The sequence below is a fragment of the Onychostoma macrolepis genome, chromosome 06 (assembly GCF_012432095.1).
Source record: "Onychostoma macrolepis isolate SWU-2019 chromosome 06, ASM1243209v1, whole genome shotgun sequence".
Lineage (NCBI taxonomy): Eukaryota > Metazoa > Chordata > Actinopteri > Cypriniformes > Cyprinidae > Onychostoma > Onychostoma macrolepis.
In genome coordinates, this window is record NC_081160.1 from 11,541,938 (window position 1) to 11,567,932 (window position 25,995).

General features: G+C 35.3%; 1 protein-coding gene across 1 annotated transcript in view; it reads right to left on the minus strand.

The window, feature by feature from the left end:
* plxnb1b (plexin b1b) overlaps nucleotides 1–25,094 on the minus strand; it is a 50,865-nt gene extending 25,771 nt beyond the window's left edge. Inside the window, 10 exon segments of the mRNA XM_058778934.1 lie at nucleotides 288–396; nucleotides 556–664; nucleotides 1,396–1,552; nucleotides 1,763–1,895; nucleotides 1,982–2,082; nucleotides 3,320–3,448; nucleotides 4,623–4,805; nucleotides 7,789–8,935; nucleotides 9,199–9,268; nucleotides 24,737–25,094. Coding sequence (XP_058634917.1) covers nucleotides 288–396; nucleotides 556–664; nucleotides 1,396–1,552; nucleotides 1,763–1,895; nucleotides 1,982–2,082; nucleotides 3,320–3,448; nucleotides 4,623–4,805; nucleotides 7,789–8,925 — 2,058 coding nt within the window. The 5' untranslated portion in view covers nucleotides 8,926–8,935; nucleotides 9,199–9,268; nucleotides 24,737–25,094.
* Between the last annotated feature and the right edge of the window lie 901 nt (nucleotides 25,095–25,995).

Consider the following 25,995-nt stretch of genomic DNA (forward strand, 5'->3'; position numbering starts at 1 on the left):
AGCTTTCTGTATCTAATACAACACATTCAAAACTTTACACTTGTAAATCTTAATATATTTGTCTATGAACTTATTTTTAAAGAAGCAAGCACTTCATGATGTAAAAGGGTGAGAAGAAAAAAGATAAGAACATTTTAAGAATGTTTTGTGAATCTGCCTCTTGGTTCTTTGAATAAACTGGTAAAATGTGTTTTGTTTACCAATTATTCACAGAAGTTTGAGACGTGATTTTCACCATACAACGAAACAAAAACAGAGAAGGCACTGCTGATGATGTAATGACTTACATTTTCATTGTAGATTATCAGACCCTCATCGCACACAGCCTTGTGGGTACACATATGCTGGTTCACACACCAGTTGCATCCCCAGCGACTCTGCACACAGCCATGGCAGCTGCAAAAGAAAGAAAGTTCATCCAAAATCATTAAGTGTAAATAGACAAAGATATAAATCTTAGTTTAAATGTTAAAACCAAGTTAATAAAACTTTATTTTAAAACGATTTTATAATGACACAGAGGCTTTAATAAGTGTCAAATTTTTTGCAACTCACGGCATGCTTCCCGCAAGCTGTTTGACTGCTGTGCAATCATAAAAGGTGAATTCCCGAGAAGTCACAACAACATCATGGAACCGTAGAGACAGAGTGACTGTAAAAAAATCTGATTCAGATAGAACAAGAAGAGATTAGCAAGAAGAGATTCATCCAGAGTCATGATTGTTATAAAGCCGTGACTGTGCTTCTCACTTTCATATTCTCATGTGTCTCACTGGTTCATCTTTGATGACACATGCTACCAGCTAGGTTTGAACTTGCTGGGATTTCACCTAGCAGATGTGGGGCTTTAACTGATTTCAGCTGAAAATATTTGTGGTGGTTTCTGAAATGGGATGAGAAGCGTCACCCTCACATTTTTTCATACTTTTATGACTTTTGTTCTACTGTGGAACACAAAAAAATAATAATTTTTAAAGAACAATGGGGTCCAAAATAGAAGCACACGTGTCTCAAAATATCTTTTGTAAAGCAAGAAGTGCAAACAGGTATGAAACAGCATGAGGGTGAATACACTTTCATTTTTAGGTATTATTAAACTAATTTTGGAACCTCAAGCAATGTAATCCTAAAACTTCTCCCATTTGTTTAGAAGTGTTCCTCTGTCAGACTGGTTACATTACCAATACCATGCACAAAACCGAGTACTGAATCAGATGTTTCCGTGTCAAAAGGAGGACTGTGTTTTTAGTGGCTCGTGAAACACTAAATCATGTTTATTTCTATTAGGTTTTTGATGTTTCTACTATTATGTTTTATTTGCCAGGCCTCCTGACTCAAAACAAATGTGTTAAACATACATAACAAACATGACAATTTAGCAAGCAATATTCTCACCTTGACCAGGTGGCACAGATGGCAATGTATATACGTGTGGAGAAGAGCAGGTGACACCAGACTCTGTGACTACAGCTAAACTTGACATGTCCTGGAAGACACAAGAGTAATACTCTCCTCGTTCCAGACTGGGAAGACCAGGGATGGATAAAGAGATCTAAAAAAAGTCAAAGAAATTTAGAGAGATGGAATAATTTGGATTTTTAAAGACTGAAATTATGCTTTTTAGGATAAGGCAGAGTTATTTGTGTGCTCAATAATGGTCACTGTGAACTAAGCTTATATAAATATATGCATCTCATATTTTATTGTGACGTAACGTGTACTACTGAATTAACTTTGTCAATTAAAAATATGTGAAACACACATTTCTCCTCTCCTCTCGGCTGATGTTGGATGGATTGAGAAACGTCACACTCAGGCATTGTTGCTCTATGTCAAAGCTCCAAAGCCACTGATCGTTCTGATCCCCACGCACACACTCGCTACGAAGCCCACACCTGATGCACAAAGACACAGTGTTCAAGTTCAAGTAACCTACTATTCAAAATAAAGCATTTTAGGTACTTTTCAAATATGAACTTACTTCCCCTCCAGAACACACCAGCCACAATATGGATCATGAGCCAACAGACAGGACTGACAATCCAAATGCTTTTCACACTCTGCTACAGGCCTCTTCTCTAGCTGTGTGAGCACAGTAATAAAAGTAATAATTAATTAATAAAAACAGCAAGGAAATACAAATAAAGATGAAACAATATACTACATAAAGGCTCACCAAGGCTGCATTTATTTGATGAATGATATCTGAAGGATCATTTAAAATAGTAATGGCTTCTGAAAATTCATCTTTTCCATCACAGGAAAAAATTACATTTTAAAATATATAAAATATAAAACAGTTATTTTAAATTGCAATGATACTTAGTGATGCCATTTTCAAAAACAAAACAAAAAAATCTTAATTATTCCAAACATTTGGTCAGTAATGCATTCACATACATAGACGTTTAATTCCATTATATTACCAAATATCTGTTACTACTATAATACCAATATTAACTAAATTTTCAATTTGTAATTTCTGGCATAGGCACAGTCCTGTTTGTCAGAAATCTGATCCGTAAACCTAATCATTTGTTTATGGAATGAAACAGATGGGAGTTTTCATTCAGTTTTTTTTTCCCCTCCAGAAGTGTGCAAATTCAAGCATCTTCATATATAATGTTGCTTTTCTGGTGTCTTCAAGCAATATCATTAAAATAGTTTTAGCATCACCTTTGGGTTGCTGGATTGTACGGCTTGGAAAATATGACCAAAATTCAACTCTTATTGGTCAGACAGTTTTTCTGTCTATGGGGTTTTGATTACATAATTACTCTGAGAGACCAAATCTATTTTCCTTATAGTCTCTGCACCAAACTGTGTATCCTGTTAATATTTGTGTACTTTACAAGCTTGATTAAAGTACTAAAGCCTTAGAGAATAGCTTTGATCATAGCCTGCCAATTCGTAAATTAGTCTTGAGAATTTCTGCAGCAACAATGCAAAAGATGCATTAGACTAAACTTTAGAGATAAATCAAAATTAAACTCTTATAATGCAGTATCAAGTAATTGTACAAACTAATTCAACAGAATAAAAGTTAATAGGAGCCAAAACGGTTTGGTTACAAACATTCTTCAAAATATCTTTTGTGATCCATCGAATTAAGAAAGTCAAGTTTGGAATGACATGAGGGTAAGTAAATGACGACAATTTGGCATTTTCATTTTTGGGTGAACTATCCCTTTAATATTAAGATTTTTGTTCAGTTTTGTTTAGTTCAGTTTTAACGATAGGAAGAAAGTAATTATGCATGACCTTCAAGAATTACTTTAACAAAAAGTAACCACACTTCAGTAATCTATCTAATAGTTACCATGTTGCTTGTTAAGATGTACAGATGCTTCTCTTGATGGTCAAGCCTGAGCTCTCTGCTTATTGGTGCACTGGGATGGATAGAGATTACTGCATATTCTTCCACCTCACCTTTTGGACCAAGAAACACCTGGAAAAAAAACAAACAAAAACTGAGGAATTAAAATGTTATAAAATTAAGAGCATTAAATTAAAACTTCACAAGTACCAGTCTCCATATTTCATAGGGTTACATCCAGAGATGTGGACTACACTAGTGTAGTCTTCTTGTAGGGATAAAACATCAAGCAAACATACAACATACCATGATCTGAAAACCAGTTACTTTACAAACATTTACAAATAATCATGTTCATAATACATATTCATCAATAAAACCTACTTAAGAGCCAACTTCCAGCTTTTAAATTAAAACTAACCATATTCAAAATACCTTTAATATCCAGAGGTAACTTGTTCCACACTTGTGCCCCTGAATATCTAAAATACCCATGGCCATACATAGTTTTTAAAACGACATATTGTAATATCTATAAGACTTTGCCTATTTTTATAACAATGTTGCTCATTTACCCTAGAGAAAAGTGCATTAAATATAAAAGTGCTATATTACTGATAATCTTATGTACCATTTTCAATCAAATTAGACAAGCATCATTTTGGCTATAGACTACTAAGAGTGGCATAACAGGAGCCCAAATATGGGCTTGAACAAAATGTACATGAACATTCATATTCCTGTATCAGAAAATTGTTTTCTTTGTGAATTCATCATACTTCACTAAACACGACCTTTGGGTTACAAGTCTGACTCTCTAACCATTAGGCCACAGCTGCCCTAGTTTCGGTTTTCACTTAAATTTTGTACATTTAGTCCACATTAATATAGACTGTAACATTAGTGTAACACTGTTCTAAGCAAACTGCCACTCAGTTCAGTATATTGACATACAGTATAAGTATATTGCGAATGCATAAAATACTGATGACTATTTAAGCCTCAGGTTCTGTATGTTATTGAAATGGGAATCCTATGAAAGACAATTTGTAATGATGCACTTAACACCAGATGGTGGGTTTCTCATCAAAAAAAAAAAAAAAACTCAAACATTACTTGACAATCTCATATTTCTATAGTTTCGTGTGATTCTGGAATACCGCGAAACCTCCAAAATAACCAGCCTAATGCAAATCCAAGTATTTTTACCTCAAAAAAGAACTAAGAATAATGGAAGAATTGCATGCAATTAAATTACTATGAAAATTGCGGGAAAACACCTCGTTCCTTGAAAAGGTTTCTATACCTTGTGTAAATTTCCTTGGGAGTCTCCTAGAAAGGCAATAGTGTGTTCCTGCCTTACACTCACAGCAACAGCAGTGAGACGGACTGATGGACTGTCAAATATTGGCTCAGCTTCCACAAGCACCCGGCTTGCCATTGGACTAGGAGTGTGATCAGAGCCACATGGGTAAGCATCCAAAGTGTTCTGTAGAGAGAAAGTCAAAGATTAAAACAAATCATAAGTGAAATATTGTTCTAAAACTGACAAATTTAACTGTCATGTCAAGTATCTTTAAAGGTATAAAGTCAACATAACACACTATAGAAATTACCCATAAAATTTCACTATTGGTTTTTTGTTGCATTTCTTCTTGAAATAAATACTTACACAACAACAATGCATTAAATTTATCAAAAATGTCATTTACAATTTCTTTTATTTCAAGCAAATGCTTTTTTCTCAGAGAATCCTAAAAAAAAGATGGCATCGGAGTTTCCGCATTTCATTAAGCAGCACAATCTTTTTTCCAGATACTTTTCAGAGTACGAAATCAGCAAAATAGAATGATTTCTTCATATACAGTGAGGAAAATAAGTATTTGAACACCCTGCTATTTTGCAAGTTCTCCCACTTAGAAATCATGGAGGGGTCTGAAATTGTCATCGAGGTGCATGTCCACTGTGAGAGACATAATCTAAAAAAAAAATCCAGAAATCACAATGTATGATTTTTAACTATTTATTTGTATGATACAGCTGCAAATAAGTATTTGAACACCTGAGAAAATCAATGTTAATATTTGGTACAGTAGCCTTTGTTTGCAATTACAGAGGTCAAACGCTTTCCTGTAGTTTTTCACCAGGTTTGCACACACTGCAGGAGGATTTTGGCCCACTCCTCCACACAGATCTTCTCTAGATCAGTCAGGTTTCTGGCCTGTCGCTGAGAAACACGGAGTTTGAGCTCCTCCAAAGATTCTCTATTGGGTTTAGGTCTGAGACTGGCTAGGCCACGCCAGAACCTTGATATGCTTCTTACAGAGCCACTCCTTGGTTATCCTGGCTGTGTGCTTGGTCATTGTCATGTTGGAAGACCCAGCCTCGACCCATCTTCAATGCTCTAACTGAGGGAAGGAGGTTGTTCCCCAAAATCTCGCAATACATGGCCCCGGTCATCCTCTCCTTAATACAGTGCAGTCGCCCTGTCCCATGTGCAGAAAAACACCCCCAAAGCATGATGCTACCACCCCATGCTTCACAGTAGGGATGGTGTTCTTGGGATGGTACTCATCATTCTTCTTCCTCCAAACACGTTTAGTGGAATTATGACCAAAAGTTCTATTTTGGTCTCATCTGACCACATGACTTTCTCCCATGACTCCTCTGGATCATCCAAATGGTCATTGGCAAACTTAAGTCGGGCCTGGACATGTGCTGGTTTAAGCAGGGGAACCTTCCGTGCCATGCATGATTTCAAACCATGACGTCTTAGTGTATTACCAACAGTAACCTTGGAAGCGGTGGTCCCAGCTCTTTTCAGGTCATTGACCAGCTCCTCCCGTGTAGTTCTGGGCTGATTTCTCACCTTTCTTAGGATCATTGAGACCCCACGAGGTGAGATCTTGCATGGAGCCCCAGTCCGAGGGAGACTGACAGTCATGTTTAGCTTCTTCCATTTTCTAATGATTGCTCCAACAGTGGACCTTTTTCACCAAGCTGCTTGGCAATTTCCCGTAGCCCTTTCCAGCCTTGTGGAGGTGTACAATTTTGTCTCTAGTGTCTTTGGACAGCTCTTTGGTCTTGGCCATGTTAGTAGTTGGATTCTTACTGATTGTATGGGGTGGACAGGTGTCTTTATGCAGCTAATGACCTCAAACAGGTGCATCTAATTTAAGATAATAAATGGAGTGGAGGTGGACATTTTAAAGGCAGACTAACAGGTCTTTGAGGGTCAGAATTCTAGCTGATAGACAGGTGTTCAAATACTTATTTGCAGCTGTATCATACAAATAAATAGTTAAAAAATCATACATTGTGATTTCTGGATTTTGTTTTTTAGATTATGTCTCTCACAGTGGACATGCACCTACGATGACAATTTCAGACCCCTCCATGATTTCTAAGTGGGAGAACTTGCAAAATAGCAGGGTGTTCAAATACTTATTTTCCTCACTGTACAACTGAAGACTGGAGTAATGGCTGTTAAAATTGTAAATTGTAAAATTTAATTCATCACTGTGACGAGCAGAATTTAATGATAATGAGCGACATCTGCGCCGCTCACAGCCCTCAAGTCCCAGGGAGGAGCTTCGGAAGGATAAAAGGAGGAGTGACAACAGTGAAAGACCAGAGAGCATCAGCTGACCGCGAGGGGCTGCTGCTTTACTTTCGTTTTGTGTTTGTTTATTTTATTATTACATTGTTTGAATGTTCGCCGGTTCTCGCCTCTTTTTTGCCATATCTACGAACTTTGCTACAATCACATTAAATATAATTAAATATATACAAATTAAATATACCCAAACTTTCACAAACTGATCCAAAACTTTTGAATAGTAGCGTGCGAGTAAAGGTTCTTTGACCTTTTAAACCTTACTGACATTTTTCTTTTGTTTCTTTTAATCACTGTGTTCTAACTCTGATCTTTTTAATAACTGTATGTTAGCTACCCTCTCCAGACCAGTTTAGCATATTTATATATAGCTACACAACTGGGGTGGTGGAATTGGATGTCATCATAGAATGAAGCCATGTGTTCAATTATAGTTTTGCTTCCCCTAAAGAGGTTAACTGCTATGTTCAGGGACACAATGGTGATAGATTCAGTATCACACCTTGGAGGATCTGAAACTGCAACCTCAGTTATCAACATAATTTAATCTCATAGCTATTTTCTACTGGAGAGAGTAGGCTCCGTTTATACCTGGAATTAAGATCCGTTTCATGAATCAGAGGGATCAGGTGAGACACATTGCTGTTTACACCTGGCAATAAAATGGGTTTCCTCTGACCAGTTGTGATTGGGTAGGGTAAGGTCTCTGATTTTGAGACTGTGTTTGTTCAACCTGATAAAGAGGACTTTAGTGTTTATCACACCAAGTCAATGACTATAGCTCTAAAATGCTTTTAATTTTGTAACAGTGGAACTACAAATCTGTTACACTTAGTAGTACAGTTTTCAAACTCACCTCTGGAAGATTGGCACAGTTTGATTTGACTTCATACTCAATGTATGCAACCTCCTTTCCATCTGCACGACCCATTTCAGTGTAGCACAGATCTCTTGTAGCATTGATATGTTTATCCACTTCGTCAAGTGAAAACACACATACTGCAGATTCTTCGTTTGGCCGACTGGAGGAGGCAAAATGGCTCGAAAACACCCCCAACAAGACCTCTTGTTCAGTAGCAGTTGGGCTTTCTATTCCCATAGCCTTACCTAACTTTGGTAGGCCTACATGTAGAGCTTGTAGGAGGTTATAATTCTTTCCACCAGCTGAACGGCAACTTAACGGAACTTCTACATATGAATAATACGCAGCATCATCCAAACACATTCGGGAAACATATGTGCGATATTCTCTCGATGGTGACTGCAAGTCTCTCCGATAGAACATGAAGTAGACATACGAGCGATGGGTAAATGATGTTACAAAATGGTGGTCATACTCAGAAAGCCTCCCAGCCACCGCTAACTTTGAAGTTTCTTCATATGAGAAAACAGGCTCCATAACTAAGTTTCGAGTAGATATTGGGGGTTGGCTGTTGGTGTAACCCCGCCCCACAAACAGCACTGGCTGTTGTTTCCCACGGCCTCTTGTGAGCGCCACAAGTCCTACTGTAGAGACATTGGGGTCATTAGCCGCCACATACTGCGTATCTACAGGCCTCTCTGCGGAGAAAAGCACTTTCCCCACTGCATCCAAACTTCGTTTCTGACATATTCCTTGATAAACACTTCCACAACTGATGAGCTCCTGACTATAAGGATCCACGAGTAGAAGCTTGTTGTGGTTATTAGTCCATTTTGCCTGTGGGCAGTTTGTGTCACTAATTGGGGGCAGGCAGTCACGGCTGTCTATCACAGGCCCTGTCTCTTCCTCTGCCTCAAGCTGAAGATCAGAAGAAAGCTGGTAAAGCCGATCACGGGCGCCTAAATAGACCCGACCCAATTTAGGGTCAGGATGCAAAGCCAGGTGCTCGAAGTAGGTGTCATTGCGCAAGAAAGTGGGGTGATGGTTAGAAGAAGCAGAGCTCTGGGTGACCATGCAGCAACACAGTATAGAGAAAAGAGAAGAGAACACACACACCATCCCAGGTGGCATGTCAACTATTCTGAGAGGAAAGAGAGAAAGAAGAAAAATAAATCAACAAAAACAGTAAAAAAAAATTACATAACCCCAATTATTTAAATATTGTATATATTATAAATAGTGTAAATATTGTAAATGTTATTAAAACAACATAATATCCCAATTAACACAAATCAAGAAATGATGCCACATATGTCATGTCACAATATAAAAATTACAAATGAACTTTTCATTTACTGTAATCAGAGAAAGAGCAAAACAGAGAGACTTGACAAATTTTCTTACCAGGGTTTGATCTGCATGGGTGACATGCATACACACAAAACAGTCAAATACACGTCCCCATCGGCTAAATCTATGACACAAACAGAAAGAGTGAGAATTGTTTAAAAATTACGGGGAAAAAAAACTTAACATTCACAGCACAAGTCTGTGCATAGACTTTTAACATTTTAGGATATTTACAAAATGTCACAACTCAGGCTCATTGGAATTACATGACTCTGGCTAAGATTCTGCAAAACAGTAAATACATTGCTCTGGGTACATTTCACTGCACTTTTCAAGTGACAAGTCTACAAAAGTCGCTGTAAGCGATATCATTTTTTTCTCTATTATAGATGTGGGTTTATTAAACAGCCCAGTGTCAAAAATGAAACATGCCTTTGTACATTTTTGGAAAATTGCGTTGCATTCAATTCTCTCCAGAAGTTAATCCTTCTACTAGGCTTTGATCTCTTGAATCTGCATAGAAAGTGCAACACTACACCAGGTGAGCTACCGAGCAAGTTTACCACGTCAGGAAAGCCATGCATATTGGGGCTGGTTATGTGTTGCAAATATCAAAATATATTAGTTTATAAATCATGCACCATGGAAAAAGTATTTTCAGGTCATAGCATAGTATTGCAAGAAACCACATGAAAATAAGTCCTAGTAATTGATAATCAGGTAATTGTGGGGGGGAAAAGAAACTAGTTTTTATTTCAGCTGGATGTTCTTCCTACCTCACTTAATACGTCTATACATCTTAATACATCAATACAATACAGATGATTGGACAGATGCTTCGGTTCTTCAAACAAGTTAAATTAAAATTAAGTTTAAATTAACGGTGCATCATAAAAGCATTTTGACATTTGAGAAGTGGCTGTGATGCATCAAAGCCACCTGCATAAAAACGACCTGTTCAAATTAATCCACAGCTCAGACAAACTGTACGTATAATGTATGTATGCATGACTACAATAAAATTATGAGAGAATTATTCCTTCACAAATAAATCTCTCACAGCGTAAAATTGATTGTGTCTATTATTAAAGATTATTTATGGTCAATTAATAAAAAAAAAACATACACTTCTTAAATTATTTTTCCTGGTTTAATAAGATACACTTAAGGTACACTAATACAAAACATAGCAGTGGCTGGGACAGACATTCAGTATCACCTTCACAAAATGATACAAACTAATCCTGTTTACTTGAAATAAGCCTGCCCCCCAGCAGGTTTGAGTTTACGGACCTGTTGTTATGGCAGCAACTTTGGGATAAGCTTCAAAAAACTTATGTTAAATCGCCAACAATAAATAATCCGATGTTTGTGGGATCATGCAACAAATGATAGAAATGTATTCTTTAGTTTAAATTTTATATTTTTTGATGCAGCTGGGCTGGCTGTTTACAACAAACTGTACATTGTTCACTCCTGTAATCATTGGTTTACTTGTGTACATTTACTTATACATTCACTTAGAAATAGCATAGTAAAACATTAATCAATAAAAAAAGCTTACGGAAAAGCTATTACAAAACCTAACGGTACAAATATATTGATTATTATTAATCTGTTTCAGTTACAATTTTGCTTATAAACCATATTTATGACAGTCAGTGGGGCAAAGTAATAGAGGTGAATAGAAAAAACATTCATAGAGATACCAAGAAAAAATGTTGATCATTGGATTTGATGCAAACCTCCTTGCAGCAAAAATTTTACAGGTCTCAAGTTAACACCGAACAAAATCAGCACTAAAATCCCACAATACCAAAACGGTTACCAGAACAACTTTTACAGAAACTTTCCGGGAATCTCTGTGTAAAAGGGGCATTAGATAAGTAAATACTATAATTTATATAACTAAGTCTGACATAACAAAGCCAATAAAAGCAGCATTTAACTAAATACTTAGCATATTTACACAAAAAAGGAACTTTGAGAAAGAGAACTGGAAATGGGAAACTGATCTAAACTATTAAATAATCATTTGACTTGTAGTGGCAGGTAGATATATATATTTATAAAAAAAATATGATGCTACAACAACAAGGCTACATTCAAAATGCAGAAAAATGTGGCCCAGTTTTTGTTCATATGTGACTCAGAACATTTTTTTTTTCCCTTGACAGTGTGAACAGCAAAAATCACATGGAATCTGATCTTTTTGATCCTGGGGCCTCATTTATAAATATTTGAGAGATGATCGTAAGATCAAATTTAGGATGGTTTCGGCGCAACAATTTATAAATGAGGCCCCACATTTGGGCTACTTCCATATGTGGTCCTAAATCCAATTCAGATCAGATGTTTTGCAATTCGACCTCAGTCTGAACAGTCGTATCGGAATTCATGTGTCTTTTACGTCACTCTAGAAGATTGAAATTCGCCATAATTCTGCGCTAAAGGGGAGTCACTCCAATTTACACTCCGGTAGTTCTTTGATCACTCTGTGAATATGACAGACAGTTACAGATGCAGTGGAGAGGGGTGTTTACGGAATATTACAGTGACAGCTCTACACAAGCTAAACTTAAGGGTTTGTACCATAAATATTCAAAAGCTTTTTTCTTTCTCTTCTCATCTTCGTAATCCTTGTCGCCTGCTCACAAGTTCGCTGGTGTCTGCAGTAAATCACCTTATAAATGAATGTGTGAATGCTTACTTCAGTGGCCTCCATGTTTATGTCTGTATGGCAGCATGCCTCACGCCGTCTTGTTAGCATTCTTTTTACACATACGGGTCAGTTCTGGACTGTCATTGATTCACAATGGAATCTGATATTGGCCACATTTAAAGATAATCTAAACAGCCATACAAAAAAATAGAAAGTAAAAATCAGTTCTGATCCATAAATTGGAATTGAGCACTAATGTCTGCAGGGTGAACATAGCTCAATATAGACCTGCAGCAGTCCATTCAAATAGTGGCACAGCAGCCTCTATAAAAAGCTGTATATATAAAAGTCTTTGAAGATTCAATTCAATGTGCTATTGAATTGACAGTGAATGAACAGTCCATGAGGCTACTTTCAGCACAGTAATGCAGTAAAGCTAGGAGTTCTGTAAACACAACATGTCTAAACATGAGTATTCGGTCTTAAATCTTTAGGAAATATCTGTGTAGGACAAGTGTAATAGTTATATCTCTTCCTGCCAGCTAAACACATTCCTTAAAGGTCAACATGAAATGGTGTTCGCAACACATTTTACTTCCTAATGTGACATATTCCAGACTAAAACAAGAAATACAAAAGAATAATAAATATACTGCAAACTTAAATTTGAGTGGCCAAGCCTCAAAATAGCAAAGAGTCCTTATATATTTTTTGAGGACTGAAACTAACTCTTGTATAAGAGGTATTAAAATGTACTAGAAAAGCAAAACAAAATCCATATTGATTTTATGGTCAGTCTAAAGAGAAAAAGAACACAAGACATGGGAAAGAGAACTGCCAAGTCATCTCATACTAAGAGCAGCCCAAACACACAAATTATTTGATCCTCTGGCCAAAAACATGCACACACTTGCCCGACACACCTCTAGGTTGACATACACACTCAAGTCCTTCAACCAAAACCTCAATTTAACATTGATGTCCAATATCCTAAAAATATCTACTTCAAGACTTCATTAAAGACTGTGTGGTACTGGTGACAGTAAATGTTAACACTATTTTGGCTAATAAACTGGTAAATTAAATAAATGCATCCTAAAATAAATATTATCTTGTGTAAGCATGCTAATGTTTATTAAGCCTACATTATTTTTGCCAACAAAAAAACAACAAGGCTATAATATTAATTTAATGGAGGCCGTGAGCAAAGACTTAACATATAACATGTTATAATAGAGTTCCTAAAGCTTAAATAAAAGCTCAAAAAATTCAATAGCTCAAATAATATAATGTCATCTGAATAAGGCTGACATCAAGAAATTGGTAATAATTTCATCCCGTTAAAATCCTGAACTATGACCTCTATCAGGAATACCTATGTTAGGTTTGTGTATGTATCTCACAGATGGGGAATCTGAAAAAGTGGAAAACACACACACACACACACACACTTATTTATTTAGCCAAATGGGGTTATTCCATAGATTTCTATTGTTTTTTTTATTTTTTTATTTACAGCTAGTTATAAATACTGTAACCTACCACACGCTCTAACCATAACAGAAAACTTTTGCCAATCTACAATCAATCAATAAATAAATATTTTTTAATTATTATTACTGTATTATTGATTTTAGCATACATTATTTTACAAACAAGGACATCCTTAAAAAAGAGGTTGTCAACTTTGGCTCACTTGGTTCAAATTTGTCCCCGTATGGTTAAGTACACACACACACACACACACACACACACACACGATTCTTGAATAGCTAAATATTAACAGACAAAGGCCAGACCAATGTGTGTGCACCTTTGAACCTGAAACGCTGAACTCCTGGCTTATGTTGTTGTTATATGAAGAAATAAATTTAAACTATAAACAAAACTATTGTAAGGTTAAGAAGACTTGGAAAGTAGTGCACAGGTTTTATGGACTGATTTTACTATGCTTCTTTGAGCTTTACAGACATGGTCACTATGACCTGTCACTGTACAGTAAAGAGAGCAGGAACATTATTCAAAACTTCCCTTGTGTGTTTCACCGAGAGAATAATATCATACAGGTTTGAAACAAATGAGACTCAACTCCACTGATGGACTTTGATAATGTTGAACTCTAACTACAAGCTCTGCAAATACTTTAAATTATATACAATTCTTTATCCACAAGTGTGTTTTTTAAGCTAAATTCAGCCCAACTAACAACCTGATGTTTTGCATTAGACAATGTATTGCAACAACAACAAAAAAGGTGTAAATAAGCTTGGGGGAAAAACAGTCAGAAGAAGATCTGAATATGCCCTTATTCCCTCTCAATACCATGATTAACATCTCTTACTACTAACAACTTCCCCACCACATTAAAACAGGCAACAAAAACATACTTTTTCCTATGTTTGGAAAAAATAAATATCTTTTTGACTTCGAAGCCAGAGTCAACTGCTGAATCAAGGAAGCATCAAAACTGACAGAGACGACACCACTGACTGAGGTAGTTGCCCATACAGAACAAATGTCCATCCCACCTCTGAGGAAAAAGGCTTGGCCGCCATGCTCAAGAAAATCACCTCCATAAGGCAAGGGGGAAGGGAAGCGTGAAGGCAGCAGCTTCCTCAAGTCAATGGCTGAAGCTGAGGTTAAGTGTACCTTTCTGTGCCAACAATAAAATCAGAGACAGATCCATTGCAGAAAGCTTAAGAACTACCTCATCTTGCTGCTGTAGCTCAAATGTTTCTCTGCAACAAGTGCTCCTTCAGTGAAAGTATTTAGTGCCAGGGACACATCCTTTCACCTCACCGTTCAAAGCTCAAACCAGAAAAAGTAAACATGCTTGCATTTTTGTATTCAGTCCACTCCAAAAGATGTTCTGATTCTTTATTATTGTTCTTTAGTTGTATTCTTTTAAAATATAATGTTTTAAAAAGGATTATGCCAGATTTGTTTGTAAGATTTACAAATAATCAAATATTTGAACTGTTCATAAGTGAAATGTTAACACTTATTTGAATTTTAAAACACTGACTGACAGTTAAAGCTCATTCACACCAAGGATGAAACCTATAACTATAAAGATAGTTTTAAAGACCAACCTAAATGTAAAAGAATAGCACTGTCCCCACCACAACTAAAATGCCACAGAGGAACAAGGACAAATTTTTAGAATCACAACAATTTGAAGAACAAAACATTGATGTCCAATCAGAATCCAGTCTGCTGATTTAAAGAGCTCCAGCACTTATAATAAACAGAACATCATCGTGTGTTTTTTTGTAACGTAATTCAATAACTGTGATAACACCGTATACCAAGATAACCCTGCTGAAAAAAAACCCCAGTAGAACCCTTCCCAAAACACAACAGAAAATGTAGTGGTTTTAATGGTTATAATGGGAATTGTATTGGTTTTAATGGAAACTATAATGGTGTCTACTGATATGTGATGGATTCTATTGGTGGGATGTTAAATCCTATTGGAAAAATGCCCAAAACACACTACAAAAAGGAATTCAGTAATGGTTTTACTGGAAAAAGCTAATGGTTTATAATGGTATTTTAATGGAAACCATTGGAATTTCTGTGATGGTTTATATTGGGCTTCTATTATTTTTTTTTTAGCAGGGAAAAGGTTCAAAAATGATTGTGATATGGAAATTTGACACAGTCACATGCCTACACTGAAAATTAAATGGGAATAAGTGCATGTTCATTGCCACTGGGGCCATCTATAAGCAGAAAAACTGCAGACCCAGGGCTATATGGGTCAACAAGACCATTCAGGCTCGTAGCCAGAACAGCGAGTTCCACCGGCCAGAACAGGAGCCACAGTTGATCGAACTCTAGTTTTGACGTTCTTTTGGGCTAGAGAGGACTCAGTTTGATTACAGCCGCCTTCTCTGTGATCACACACTACACAGATTTTGGTCTCTTAATTAAAAGTCTTTTCTTTGTTGCGTTTGTGGTTATAACCACATTGAGCAATGCTCGCTGTTACTTCTAACCAAACTAACACAGGATTCACAACTACATGGTGAACCAATGCTATGTGAACATACTATACAACAAACCGCAACAGACAACTATTATTTTGTCATGTTGTTGTACATAACCATGTAGATTGCTTCACTAGGATATCCAGCAATCATAAATGATAGAAAAGGAGAATTGTGGTCTGAGAGAGAGACTAAAGGGTCAAGAGTTTACAAGTTGAGTCAAGTTGTTCACACCACAGATTTGGCTCAAGGCTCAAGAAATGTGCAAAGAAAGCGGTGGAAAGGTGGGAGGAAAGAGGGAGGGAATCAAGCACAACAACTCACAACACAAAGACCAAAAGCTCTCATTACTGTGATTAATGAAGATTAAAATGGGAGTGGAGACAAAGACAAAGGAGCTGGGGCATTTTGCTGTATCACTCATAGGACAAATGCATAAACGTGACGGGACAATAAAACTGTTGGAATGGATAATTGGGTCAGATTTGAGAATAAAGGCACTTACAGCCTTCGGAACAACCATAAAAACAGGACCGGGACATGTGACATATTTAGAGAGATTTATGAATAAATGTTTTTGGTGCCAAAATAGCTCATCACTATCTAACCTTTAAAGATTAAATCCCAAATGGCTCCCTTATCATAAGAACAATATAGCCATTAAACACATTCAATTATTGATAAAGTATGTTTTAACATTTCAGTTCTTACTAAGCTTTAACAAGGAGAAAGAACTTTTTTTTTTAAAGCCCACCTCCTTCACAATATTTTGATCACTTTTAACAGCATTACAGCCTCTGAACAAAACACATATCAGCTTATTACATCATCTGTACATTCTTCTTTGAATTTTCAGTTTTCATCTTTACATTGTTTGTATTTGAATAATCCTTTGTGTTGTTGCATTTATGATCATGTATTATGCTGCTGTTATTTCATAAATAGGCCTACAGTTCAATTAGAAAAAAATGCGATGGAATGTGTGTTAATAAATGGTGCTGGTTCATGTTTAAAGCACTAGACTAGACTATAGTCTATCCAGAGAAAACTTAAGCATACTAGCTAAGAATGCTTTACTTACATTTTTATAGATGATACCATTTTCTTTGTAGATTTTAAATTATTTTTGAGTGATTTTATTTTCTTATTGCCTAATTTACTAGTATGTGTTAAACAGTTAAAACTTCACATAACTTAAAGGGTTACTCCACCCCAAAATGAAAATTTTGTCATTAATCACTCACCCCCATGTCGTTCTAAACCTGTAAAAGCCTTGTTCGTCTTCGGAACACAATTTAAGATATTTTGGATGAAAACCGGGAGGCTTGTGACTGTCCCATTGACTGCCAAGTAAATAACACTGTCAAGGCCCAGAAAAGTATGAAAGACATCGTCAAAATAGTCCATCTGCCATCAGTGGTTCAACCGTAACGTTATGAAGCGACGAGAATACTTTTTGTACGCAAAGAAAATAAATGCGTCAGCGTAGCTGCGTACGCTGTTCTGTGTCAACCGTACCACACGGTGTTTTCATTCAAATCAAAGCGCAAAGAAGGTAGAAGACTTCTTCGTGTGGCGTAACTGACACAGAACAGCGCATTCAGTTTGCGTTCAGCAGATATTCTCCGAAATGGCGCTACGGTGACGCAGATGAGACGAATTGTTGAATAAAATCGTTATTTTTATTTTCTTTGCATACAAAAAGTATTCTCGTAGCTTCATAACATTACGGTTGAACCAATGATGGCAGATGGACTATTTTGGCGATGTCTTTCATACTTTTCTGGGCCTTGACAGTGTTATTTACTTGGCAGTCATTGACAGTCGCAAGCCTTCCGGTTTTCATCCAAAACATCTTAAATTTTCATTTTGGGGTGGAGTAACCCTTTAACACGCATAACTTTCTGTGTGAGGCTCTTCAATTGTTTTCCAATTGCTTTCAATAAAAGATAAATGTGACGTTAAAACTGTAAGTACAACATCCACAGGATTCTTTTAAATTGTTTGTGTTGGTTATGTTTTCCATGTCCACACATGCTTGGACTCTTATTATTGCTGCATGCAGCTGTATTTCACTTTATTGTGCTCAATTGTTGCACACACTGTTTACCCACGGCACACCCTAAGCCTGGTCCCTGGCTATCCTCCTGCTTTTATGATAATTTTTTTTTTTTTTTGAAGCTTAACAATCAGTGATTACTGTATGCTTTCAATACTATAAAAAGAGCAATGTGAACGTTTTAAAATGTTAACCTTTTTTGCAGAATGAATAAGGGTGAGGAAATGAAAGAATTCACATTTTAAAGCAAAATATTATTTTATGATTCCTATAAGCTTATCTTCTCTAATCACTTCATAAGAATTTAATATGATCATAATCCATAAGTAAAGTGGAACAACTGTATCAATCATTGTGCATATTCTTCCATTACTAAAAATAAACTAAGTAAATCCTGAAATATTATTTGTTGACATTGATAACCATTTCTATTAAATTTTTGTATCAAAAAGCAGCAGACATTTTGCACTCCAACAGGTCTCTCTAACTCAGCGGCAGCAGAGAAGCACTTTGCTTTCCTTTGTTTATGCCATTCCTTAACCAGTATTGTGGTAGGGAATGTTTGATGACATAATCGAATACTATAGATAATGTGCTTTGAACAAATGAGACAAAAGTTGAACTGTTTATTTATAAAACTAAAAATATCTTTTGGCTAAAAGGAGATCCAAACAGTGCAGCAGGAATAGAAGCATTATGGTTTGAGGCCAGACAGGCCCTGAGGAAATTATAGACTCAACTAAGCATTCCACAATGTACCAAAGTATTTGAAAATATAAGGCCATCTAAGAGGATCTTGTACAAACACTGAAACAAGTCCACAAAAGAATGTCTAAAGCAACATGAAATGACATGGTCATTTCATAACCCTCCAAAAGCAAGGTCCACTTTTGAAACACAGACAATTCTATAGGTCAACATTTAGGCCTGCACAGTCTGCAGGTTTGTGTTATATGCAACAAATGTATCCTTATGTAACAGCTATGTTCTGAGAGAGTGAGAGCAAGAGAGAGAGAGAGAGAGAAAGACATAGTGTGTAGAGGTGGGTGGGGGTTTGTTCCCACTAATTCAGCAAGGGGAAAGAGGGGTAGTTCCCAGGACAACCAGAGACCCACCAGAGCTTTCCAACGAGAGGCAAATGATTGCCAAGAGACTCCACTAACTGTAAGAAGTTCTTCACAAATACTCCTAAATGTATGCTTGCTTACACACAGTGTACATTAACTATTTTCTACTCTAAATAAACATTAAATATTGAATGCATCTTATATAGTTTTTGCCTCCATAACATTTAAGGGACTATTGTTGTGTGGATCTACATATATTCCTAACAAAAAAAGAAAGAAATTTCATATCTGCACTGACAAAGAGCCAACAAATCAAGAAGGCTTTTACTAGTAGTGCTGCATCAGGGAATAAAAAAGGAGAACGATCTTTATTAAAGCCCTAAAAGACAAGAAGGTCTGGTCCAACATTCATGTTCTCTTCACCATGGCAACTCCTTTTCCCAGGATAGAGACAATCTCAAGGGTAGGAATGTTTATGAGTGTCCCAGGAAGAGTTTTGAGGAGTTCTGTGTGACTGCATCAGTGGGACAAAGGAAGAGAAACAGAGCGCAGAAAAGATTGAAATTACCTATTGGTTTAGAGTTAGGTTCATGTTTCTGAATTACTGCTATTAAAATTGGAGTTAGTATTTGAATTTAGAAATGTACAACATTCCAGATGATTTTTTTCCTAATGTATTCGTATTTGGAAATCCATGCACTACATAGAAGTTTAAAATGTAAAAGAAAGACACTGATAAAACAATACTGTCTCCCTGCAATACATACTGAATGATGAATTATACTACATTAATATGCTAACTGTCAAGTAACAAGGAATGCATTAAATTACACGTTAAATAAAATGTTGATTAATTTCTATATACAATTTATTTAGGTTTTTATTCAAATACTTATGAACACCTTACAAACTCCAGCGTGTCCATGCACTCATTCACATATTCAACAGTTACTCACTCACCCCTCCCCTCCATCTGCAACTCTCCCTCATTCTCCAATTCCCCCTCTTTTCACTGACCTTTTAAATCTCCACTCCAACAAAAGAGACAAAGGGAGCTGGACGGCTTTCTCTCTTTCCCCCCTGCTGAAGGGGAACAAACACACATACACAAGACTACAGCCCGTCATTCCACAGACACAGGCCCCAAGTACATGTACAGATCTGCACCATATATATCACTGTATATCTCTGACTTTCTGTGTTATCTCTGCTATTAGTAAGAGTCCGTTTCTCATCATTTAGGTGCCCTAGGCAAGATCCTTATAAAATATGAAAACTTCAACATGCTTTATTAAAACACTCACAGCCCAACTCTAAGTCTATATTAAATTACAAAGTGATTATGTCTCTTCAGAAGACTTGAATTAAACTACTCGATTCTTAGGGATTACTTTCACAATGTCTTTATGCACTTTTTGAAGCTTAAAAATGTTACACAGACTTTCAATGGATGGGACAAAAAAGATGAAGAGAAAAAATATCTTAATTTGTTTTGCTAAATGACTGGCAGGCAGAAGGCACATCAAAAGCTGTTTGATTGGTTAAAGAGAGAAGTGGACTGTGACCACTTTTTTATATAACTGTTTACAGAGACTTGGGCTGCCACGGAAATGGTGTTATATCTCTTGACATTTATATCCATGTTACGTTTTAAGGAAGTAGGATAATATTGTACTCCATAAAGACTTAGCAACCCTATCAACACCTAGTAATTGGCCAGAACATTCTGGTAACCAGCTAGAACCCCCTAGTGATGCTCAGCACCCAGCCAAAACAGCCTAGCAAATAACACCCTGAAAAACAAATAGCAAAACACTTCAGCCATATTTCAGCAAAAAAGTATGCATGGTATTTTCATCCAATGCCGTCTCAATATATGAAGATACTCTACAAGAAATTAATCACCAGAGATGCTCTGAAAGTTGACTTCACAAACATTTCACCATTTCATTTGATAAAAACCATTAAACAGAAACAAAGGTCTTCAAGACATCCCATCAAAAAGTTATTCACTTGAAGAAATTGACTTTTTTTTTTTTTCAGTTGAATGTACTTCTTAATGTATAATTATAATATTAATAGCAATAATGAAATTATAATTCATATAATAAAATTAATTTGTATCTTGTATGACACTGTTTTTTTTAATAAATTTGTATTAAATCATAAATCCAGAAAGCTATTGTAAAAGACTATTGTAAAAATACTAATAAATTGTGTTTTATTAATTAAATCGATTAGAACTGCTTTTTGATTAGTAAATTCAATTAAACCATTAAATGGGAATCCAGAAAATTTTAAACAGAAATCACTGTATTTGGGAAAAATAAAACGGAATGGGGAAAAAAATAAAATTCTATAGGGCCCTAAAAATTGGATTTTTGTTCAATTTTAAATAAGCAGTTGTTAAATTGTATGTTTCATCATTTCGATTAATTAGACATGCTGTTTGATTGCTAAAATCTTAATTTAACCATTCAAATGGAATCCAGAAAAGCATTTCAAGACCACATCCTATGAACCACAATATCAGAAGTTCTTTTGGCTTGGAACAGTGTTGGGGTTAGTATGTGTATGGGGGATGTCAAAAAATTGTCAAATTAAAAGTCCTGTATAAACAGTATGGAACTACCGAGAATATGAATGTTTAGAATGTGCTCATGTAACTACATAGATGGGAAACATAATGTTGCTAATCTCACTACTCTCAGGCTACAACAACGTTACTTTTGAGGGGCTTGGGCAACTCTTTGGATCTTGGCATGATGGTACCGTGCACTTCAATGATAATAACCGAACCAGAGGAGTCTTTATAATATGGCCTTCCACTTTAATGAAAAAGCACCATAAACAGTTCCGTACCCTATATTTCAGGTCTTCCGATGACATTATATTGACTGTAAAAGACAGTATATTTGGTTGGAATTCATGTTTGAAAACTTCTCTTCCTCCATTCAACATTGAAACATTGTCATTTAGCTATGACACCAAGCACGTTAAAACTCCTTCCAAGATGTTCCAATGTTCCCTTTATTGTGCATAATTTGAACATAAACATCTGTGTTTTGTTTAAAATGACTGAGTTTATTGGTGGAGCTTATCGGTGATTCTGAATGGTATGGCACTCGCTATCGGGTGTCTGTTAGATGAGAGCACTGGAGAAGAGGACTGAATCAAACATCATTCACAAGCACAGTTACTAGAATTTAAAACCCTGATGAAAAGGCTTGGTAAACTGTTGAATAGATGCAATACTCTCGGTTTTGCGCACACACAATATCTCTTCTTTGTGCTCTAAACTTTCCATTATGGTGCAATGGTTCATCTGTGACTCAAGAAAGAGATACTGCTGTAAAGCACACCATCATCTGTAAAGCACCCAGAATATGTATAAAATGCTTTTAAGCCGCTCTGCATTGGAGCCTTTCATACTGTTTTTGTAATGAAAGATAATTAAAGCTACACTGTAACTTTCCTGTTTGAAATTAACAACAATGCACAAGTAGGAACTGTTGGGACGGATTTCATAGGAAACTGCATACTATGTGTTTAACGTCATATCATTTCTTTTTAATTCTTTATTTAAATGGAAATGAAATATTTTGATGAAAGTCGTCATTAAATCCACCCACACAGAACAGCAGTGGCAAAGCACAATTCACATAATTACTAAAACAATGTTCCTCCTGGTGCTTAAATGTTTATTCTATATAATTGTTTTATTGTATGTATCGTATCATGTCTGTTGTCCGAGTAAATAACACATTGTTTATAGAGTATATATTTATTTAGTAGTAATATTTGTATTAAAAAGTAACCTATTTTACAATATAATTTATTTTGTTACATTAAATATCATTTATGCAATATTTTATGTATTTTATGTTTTCTCTTCATTTATAATGAAGCAATGTGCAGTTAGCAAGTTAATAAGGTAAAAATATTCTGAACTGGAAAAAAACATTATGGATCGGTATCAGCAGACACTCAAGGCAGCACCAGGTGTATGAAAAAGTTTTAATCGAGCCACGTTTTGTTACTGTTTTAAATTAAAGCTACACAAATCTCTACAATATGTACATTCTAAGCATCATTTGTCAAAGTCGATATGAAAGTGACATCTTTCATAGTTTAACTTACTTTGTTTAACAGTATGCACAATACACTAAGGAGTACACCTCGCATTAGAAGTCTGTCATTTTAACTGAAAGATTGGGTTTGACATTTTGGTTAAACATTATGAGGTAAAAAAAAAAAATACAAAATACATACATGGATGAATCATTCACGTTCATTTCAAGATCAATAACATGATTTTTAGAAATTTGATAATATGAATTTTCATCATTCAGTTTATATTGTCTTTATTACTATGATATAAAGTTTATCACTCTCTGTTTTGGTATATTATATATATATATATATATATATATATATATATATATATATATATATATATATTATATTATATTATATTATATTATATTATATTATATTATATTATATATATATATATATATATATATATATATATATATATATATATATATATATACACACATACACACACACACATATATATATATATATATATATATATACCACCGCAAATAGTGCGCCCATGCAAGTACGTCAATTTTCTCATTTACACACCCTCATGTTAACTATAAGAGTTTCTCTTCTGGCAAACAAATTATGTTAATACTTTATAATAGAAGTGAAAGGGTCTGTCCAAAATTCCATAAAAACACAAGAAAGACATCATAAAAGTGGTCCATATTACTCATGCCCTATATTCCAAGACTTTTGATAGATTTGTGTGACAAACACTTAAATTTCAATCATTATTCACAGAAATTTTCCCTGGCTACAACCTGTTGGGATCACAATAAACAAAACATTGAAAGAAAATTTGGAGTCGGTTTAAACTTGTTGAATCAACAGTTGAATATTAATGCCAAATGTAAAGAGGATAAGACCCCTGCACAAGACCCCTGTGGTTAGAAGAAGAGTTATGACATCAGCTGGATGTAGAAAAGTGCTATCATCAATGCAAGCTTTCCCTAGCAAGACAAAACAATTTTCTCCTTTTTTGGGGGGGGGCAATTGTGATGCTTTAGCACCACTAAATAGGTGTAGCAGCAAATATGTCCAGACACTATAAAAATAACTCCTTATTGTCCTGATAAAAATTAATTAATTAAATAAATAAATAAAAAATCTGTCATAAGACAATTTTCCCCCCTGGTGTGAATAGGTGCATAGGAGTGCATAGTTTTGATGAAAATGTTTTTTTTGTTTTTTAGCTTGTGATAAATATTTTTTAATTTGTTGGTAGATATGACTCATCTTAAAATGCTAGTGCTTAAAATAAAATAAACTTTAGATTATGCATAGCCTATTTTCAACAACCCAAATAACTTCTTCATTTACATAAATTATATATCTTTGTATAACACTTCAAATCAAAATTGCGTCTTCAAGAACAGCGGTATTTAGCTAGAAGATAAATTACAATGTATTTAGCTAGAAGAAGACAACATATTATACTTTTAATCCACGATTCGTGTAATCACAAGATAAATCATCTACGATTTAAAGTCCTTGAAAAGTCTCATGGGTTTTGGGTCCCATTAGACCGTAGCTACTTTGTTTAAAGCCCATTCACAACCGAAACGAGTAACTCTAAAACAAATTACCTTGACTTCAACATGAATATAACAACACGATGTACGAATTTCTATACTAATCTATAGTGTAAAACAATAACGTAACAATTATCACAGCGCACACATGTGTTAGGAACACTTACCTTATATCCACGTTACTCTGCTTTTGTGTTTGGAAAAAGTTTATCCAACTTGGACGATTTTTGAACAACGCAAATTCGCACGCTGACCACAATGTCCACTGTGTGATTTACTCGGTTTAAGGTACAAAAAATAATTATAAAAAATAAAAAAATAAAAACATAATATTGATGTTTAAGACATTCCGATTATTTTTGATTGCAAAGGTCGGTCGCTTGGCTTGTAGTTAAAAATTACGTCCATTTAAAAATGAGTGCTTTGCAACTTACTGGTCCTTTTCACAGTCGGCATATCGCGCTGCAACAGCTTTTCAAAGGGAAAAGGTTTCGTATAAAGAAATGAATCATTAGAAGGGACTCTAGCGAATAGCGTCTGTTCCATGAGAGGCGACCCGGAAGTAGTTTCTAATTGGTCAGATATGTTGAGGACGCCATTTTTATTAATTATTTCTTCATTTAAATCTTTTTTTTTTTTTTTTTTTTTTTTAAGTCTAAGATTTAAATAGATCGCCCAAGAGAATATGCTGTTATTTTTTGTACAATTTTGTTTTTTTATTTTTTGATCTGGCCCTAGTGGTCCCAATTTTGACAACTCTATCCACTGACCAATGTCTATTCATGTGTGGATAAAGATAAAAAAAAAAAAGATAATCCAAACAAATCCTTACAAAATAGAACTCAGATCTCTTTACCTGCTTCTATAAGTTTTTGAATAAATTAAAATTGAACATAAAATGGAAAGAATTCCTTTAAAAAAACAAAGTTTTAAAAGGGTAACAAAATATTTTAAAAGAATGTGTTGTTGATTGTTAACCATGAACTATAAGCTTTGCCCAACTGTACATTTGGTCACCGCATTTCATATTAAAATTTGATTAAATCACATTTTATGTTAGAATTCTGCCTATACGGATGTATAAAGTAAAATTTTACACATGGAAGGTTAATTATTTAGAGACAGGAATTTTACTGCTAATTGAAAGCACTCATCTTCATTACAGCATAAAACTGATCAGTTGTCTAGAAGGGCCACTATCCTTCAGAATTTAGCTTCATCCCTAATGAAACACATCTGCCTGGAACTGTCTGGTTTGATTTTTCATGCGTGTTTTATTAGGGATTGAGCTAAACTTTGCAGAACAAACCGGGAAGATCTGCACACTTGCAGTCTCAGGGCTTGTCCCAAGACTTTCAAGTGGGTGTGAAGACCACAAGTGTGTAGAACTTTATTATAAGGAATACTTACAACACAGTGTTGTGAA